Genomic DNA, 4773 nt, shown 5'->3' on the forward strand with positions numbered 1-4773 from the left:
CGCGGGGCCGCTCGCTGCCCTGCGCGGTGGGAACATAAGGAGTACCTGGCCGCATCGCCGCGTTTGTATCTCACGATGGCCGCGGGCTCGTGCCTCATTCGGGCGGTCCGCGCGGCGCGGCGCCGAAAGGCCGGTACCGCGCGCCCGGGCGGCGGCAGCAAACAGTGGCGGGGCCGCCGCCCACAGGGGCCCGCATGGGGTAGCGAAGCGGAGACGCAAAAGAAAAAAAAAGAGAACGCCCCTAAGGAGCACAGAAGTGAGAGAGGCGTTGGCCCACAGGGACGGAAAGCGAACCGAGCGCACAGCACGAGCCACATCCCTGCCAGAGAGTGTGCGCGCGGCTGCCCCCCACCGCCGCCCCGCAGCGCAGGCAAAGGCAGCCGCGAGGAGAAACAGCCGCAGAGGCGCACGCACAAGCAGAGCGCTGGTGGAAGTGCTGTCCGCAAAATGGGCCACAGTTTTCCGAGTGGTGTTGCTATTGCTGTTTGTGGCGGTGGCGCGTGCCAAAGCCCGCGTGCCGCCGGCATTGGGCCGCACGAGTTCTGCCGAGACCCCGCCGTGCCGAGTCCTCGCCTGGTGTTCCGCAACTCCTTCTTGTTCACTGCCGCTTGCCGTATTCGCGTGCCTCGCGGCACCGCCAGCGCCGCTTTGCGCCGAGCCGCGGCCCGCCCCGTGTTTGTGCGGTCGGTGCGGTTAACGTGCCTTTGGGTTCCCCGCTTCCCTCGGAGGGGTGTCCCGCAGCAGCCTGGAGCTCGAGGGCGGCGCCGCGCGAAGGCGCTTCGCCTGAAGGGGGGGGGGGGGCGCGGCGGTTGTTGTCCGGGTGCCGGGCGACAGAAGGTGAGGCCCTGCAGGCCCCTTCGGTGCGGGGTCTGCGTCGCTGCCGTTTCGGGTGCCACTCGCGCCTTTTCCTTCTGGGGCGCGCGGGCCTTCTTTACAGCATTGGCTGTATTCCTTGCCCTGTCTGTCTTCAGCGCCGCTTCCGTCCGTCAACCGCTGCCCAGCCATCGTGCCATTTCGCCCTTCCTCTTGTCGTTGGTCTTCCGGGTCCTTTGCCTTCGTCGCCTGTGAGTTGCCACCCGGCGGCGGCCCTCGAGGGGAGACCCCGATGTGCCTATCTGCCTCTGCGCCGGGCGGTTCTACATTACGCCCTGCCAGCCTCCCAAGCGGGCCGCCGCTCAGAACAGCAGAAACCACGCCACGGGGGCTTGCTTTTGCTGTCGCCGAAAACCGGTACACTCTGCTACTCCCGTCCGTCCTGCATTTTATCGTGAACGCAAGAGCGCCTCCGCTAAAGATCCAGGGCTGAGTTTATTATCGGGGCCGAGGGGCTGGTACTGAGGCCAGGCCCGGGCGCAGAGGAAACCATACCTGCCGCCAATGGTTCCACTCAAGGCGAAGAGGGCCTTCACGCTGAACGTGCGCTTCCGCCAGGCACTCCCCGCAGAACGGCGCAAACTTAACTTTGCTCCACTGCCCGCGCGCAAAATCAAGACCGACTCATTTACACCTTCTTGGGCCGAAGAAGCGGCCGCAGTCGTTACGCAAGCGGGGGGGCAACAGCCCAACACCGCGAGGATCGCCAGGGCGCAGGCCACGCGGCGCCGCACCGCCGGCAGCGCCGCCATTCGCCGCAGCAGTGGCAGCGGGGTCGGCGGGGCCAGGGGGCGGCGGGGGGAGGGACAACGAGAAACGGAGGAAAGTGACTTTGCATTATTCTATGCGCAGGGAAAATGAATAAAAAGATGAGCGCGAGGGCGGCGTGGCGTTGGCAAAGGGGGTTTCGGAGGCGCAATGCGGCGCCGCAGTGCCGGCGGCGCTTTCCTGTGCCAAGTGGGGCTGGCGCTCGCCGCCGCCTGTTTTTACGGCGCGACCTTGGCCAGCATCGCGAAGAATTTCGGAGAAAAAAAGCGGGGCGGCGGCTCGGGCCCCGCGTTCCGCGCCGAGGCGCGGGGGGCCGGGGGGCGTCGGCCGCGAGCCGTGGCAGCCTGCCCGCGCCGGCGACGAAAGCCGCGGTCGCGGCGTGGCGTCCCGAGCAGGCGCCGCCGCCGCAGAGCCCAGCGCCTTTCGGCAAACCTGTGGGGCCACGCCGGGCTGCAAAAAAAGAAAAGGGGCGAAGGCGGCGGTGCGGGGAACGGCCTCGGCGGCCGCAAAACGTCGTCGCGGGTGTGCGTCGGCATGCGCGTCCGCGTGGTTGGGCCCGTTTGCCGGGAGGCGGATGCTCTCGTTGCCGCGCGCGTTGCTTGCGGACGCGTGGGGGAGGAGGGGGGAAACAAACGCCGATCGCTAGCTCGCGTAAAAAAACAAAACAAAACCCGCGCAACCTCTTCGGCCGAGCCGCGCCATCCAGCCCGGGCGCGCGGAAGTGCGCAACAAACGCCGGCAGCGACAGCCACGGGGCCCAGGCCGGTGCGAAGCAGGCGCCACCCCCCCCCCGCCCGCACTCCCCTCTCGCTTTGCCTGTCCCTCGCTTCGGCGCTGGGCGGAAGGGGGGGTGGGGGGTGGCCTCGCGCCGCCGCGTCGATAGCTGAGGGGGTGGCGGCCGCGCCGCCCCCGGCCTGCAGGGGGCCGCGATGGGAGAGACGGCGCCGGCGCCTGAGCTTGGGGCCACGCCGCGGCGTCGGGCAGCGTCGCCGAAGGGCCTGCCGCCACGCTTGGCTTTTTTCTTTTTTTTATCAGGGCCCGCGGGGGCGCCGCGACCTTCCTTTTTCCTTGCTTCTTTTTCGTTTCTAGCGGCCGATTCCCCACTCGAGGAGGCGGGCCGCCCCACCCCCGCCGGCCGCGGGCGAACCGAACAAGGAAACAGGGAAACAAATGCCGCAAACAGGCGGCTTTTCAGGCGGAGGACGGCCGCGGGGGGCCGCCGCTTTCCGGCCGGCGTGTCGGTGTGCCCCGCCCTGGCGGGGAAGAACGGGGCGGGCGGCGCGGCTGGGGAGAACGGCGTGCATAAGCCGCGCCGCGCCGGCGAGGCCCCCGGCGAGAAAACCAGCAACAGCGCCGCGGCGGGCCTTGGCGAGGGGCGCCGCCACCCTCACTCGCGGCGCCCCGCAGGCAAAGGCGCCGAGCCACGGCGCACTACTTCTCCCATTGCGTTTTTTTTCCTGCAGCCGGAATTCGCACAGAACTACCAGCACCGATCGCGACATGAGTATCCGCCTGCACGGCAATTCGCGCATATATGTATAGCGTGTGGTTCTGTATGCCTGCGGGCGCGCAAGGGAGGAGGAGTAAAACATTCGTGGGCGCACACACAAATGCGCCACAGCGATGCAAGACGGAAAGGAAGCCAATAAATATAACGAAGAGTCGAGGTGGCCCCGCTGTCCCAAGCAGGAGCAGAGCACGGAGATACGCTGAGCAGGAAAAAATATTCATCCTAAAACTTATCATGTCCTTTGGCATGTTTTCCACGCAAGAAGAAGGCGCTGCTGTGGCACATCTCCCCGCGTGGCCTCCCAAAAGGAATTGCCTATTCTGCCTGCAGAAAAAAAGATGTATGTGGATCATCCATTCAAACCCCAATGTGTCCACAATTCTTTTATATTTCACTGGCACACTCATCATTATGTTGCTGCAATTTGCATTCCTTTTTTTTTTATTCCGCCCATCGGCGGGGCACACAATGCCGAGGACGTCTGTAATCGACTAACAGAGGCAGTTAATATTTACTGTCCGCTTCGGGAGCGCATAAGGAAGGAAAATAAACGAGGGCCCCGTAGCGCTGAAGCCCGAGGGATGAGTGCAATTTATGCAAAGAAGTTTTCCACATGACTGAAAGCGAGGCATTAAGAAAAAAATAACTGTCCACGAGAGGCGTCAATTGGGTCAAATGAGTCATGGAGAGGCACATCTGAACCCACCGCAGCCGTAACCTCCCCTCCGCTGTGCCTCACTCAGGAGAGGGCCGCAATGCCCCATAGTCCCAGCAGCAGCAGGAGTAGCAGCACCCAATACACACCCGCGCGCGGGAAGCTGTCGTCTGTTTGGCTTTGCGAGTAATCTTCTTTGGAGACGACGAGGGTGACGGCACTGACAGAGGCGGCGGTGTGACGGTGACGAACTTACTTTTGTACAACCGCCCGCTGAGTGCCAAGGAACTCAAAGCGCTCGACAAAGTAGAAGTGTGAGATTTCGTAACCCCGTGCCTCGGGTGTTGGCGGCGCGTCGGAGCTCCCCACGAGCTTGCCGTCCACGTACACGGAGCCCTTGTTGCCCTGCAGCATGAGCGCCACTTGGTACTCCTTCCCCGGCTCCCAATTGCCGTTGGGTGCGGTTGCCGCGCCGTTGAAGACCGTCTCCCACTTTTCGCAGTGCACGCCAGCCCCACGAACTTCGTGCTGCCATAGCCCTCCAGACTCGCACCCAGCAGAGGCGCGCTCTCCTTCGGAGCCTGCTGGATGGTCACCGTCGCCACCAGCGTGAACGCGTAATTCACAAAGCCGTACACATTACCATAGTCCCACATGTTCACGGGCCACATTCCGCCGGACTCGGGTCCAGTGAACTCAAAGCCATTGTCGAACTTCTTTGCATTTTTCACAACTGCGTTCAGGCAGCGGTACGCGTCGTCCCACGTGGCATCACTCGACGCATCGGACAGGAATCCAACCAGGCCGGCCGTGGGCACAGACGACTTGGAGAAGGCGGAGTCCAGCTTTGCCCAAGTGCCCAAGACGGACGTGATTGTCCCCAGCTCCTCCGTCAGGGGGGACAAAAACAGTCTCCTGGTCGTCCTGTTGCCCCTCTCCTGCAAAAGTGCAGTTATCATTCGAGTAC

At 64.2% G+C, this 4773-nt stretch overlaps 6 protein-coding genes across 6 annotated transcripts in view; 2 read left to right on the forward strand and 4 right to left on the reverse strand.

Moving 5' to 3' along the window:
* Tco025E_07265 (uncharacterized protein) overlaps positions 1 to 38 on the forward strand; it is a gene marked incomplete at both ends in the record, with an annotated part of 1167 nt that extends 1129 nt beyond the window's left edge. Inside the window, one exon of the mRNA XM_029374131.1 lies at positions 1 to 38. This exon is cut by the window's left edge and continues 1129 nt beyond it. Within this exon, the coding sequence (XP_029225790.1) occupies positions 1 to 38 (38 nt within the window).
* Positions 39 to 75: 37 nt separating this feature from the next.
* On the forward strand, positions 76 to 1068 carry Tco025E_07266 (uncharacterized protein; the record flags this gene model as incomplete). Its single annotated transcript, XM_029374132.1, has 1 exon — positions 76 to 1068. The coding sequence occupies one exon, from the start codon at positions 76 to 78 to the stop codon at positions 1066 to 1068; it is 993 nt and encodes a 330-aa protein (XP_029225791.1).
* Positions 1069 to 1262: 194 nt separating this feature from the next.
* Positions 1263 to 1625, reverse strand: Tco025E_07267 (uncharacterized protein; the record flags this gene model as incomplete). The annotated part of the gene is made up of 1 exon (XM_029374133.1): positions 1263 to 1625. The coding sequence occupies one exon, from the start codon at positions 1623 to 1625 to the stop codon at positions 1263 to 1265; it is 363 nt and encodes a 120-aa protein (XP_029225792.1).
* Positions 1626 to 1859: 234 nt separating this feature from the next.
* On the reverse strand, positions 1860 to 2177 carry Tco025E_07268 (uncharacterized protein; the record flags this gene model as incomplete). The annotated part of the gene is made up of 1 exon (XM_029374134.1): positions 1860 to 2177. The coding sequence occupies one exon, from the start codon at positions 2175 to 2177 to the stop codon at positions 1860 to 1862; it is 318 nt and encodes a 105-aa protein (XP_029225793.1).
* A 549-nt stretch (positions 2178 to 2726) lies between these two features.
* Positions 2727 to 3233, reverse strand: Tco025E_07269 (uncharacterized protein; the record flags this gene model as incomplete). Its single annotated transcript, XM_029374135.1, has 1 exon — positions 2727 to 3233. The coding sequence occupies one exon, from the start codon at positions 3231 to 3233 to the stop codon at positions 2727 to 2729; it is 507 nt and encodes a 168-aa protein (XP_029225794.1).
* A 653-nt stretch (positions 3234 to 3886) lies between these two features.
* Tco025E_07270 (group II trans-sialidase superfamily) lies at positions 3887 to 4765 on the reverse strand (the record flags this gene model as incomplete). The annotated part of the gene is made up of 1 exon (XM_029374136.1): positions 3887 to 4765. The coding sequence occupies one exon, from the start codon at positions 4763 to 4765 to the stop codon at positions 3887 to 3889; it is 879 nt and encodes a 292-aa protein (XP_029225795.1).
* Between the last annotated feature and the right edge of the window lie 8 nt (positions 4766 to 4773).

Source organism: Trypanosoma conorhini (assembly GCF_003719485.1).
Source record: "Trypanosoma conorhini strain 025E chromosome Unknown Tco_14.4_contig_00547, whole genome shotgun sequence".
Taxonomy (NCBI): domain Eukaryota; phylum Euglenozoa; class Kinetoplastea; order Trypanosomatida; family Trypanosomatidae; genus Trypanosoma; species Trypanosoma conorhini.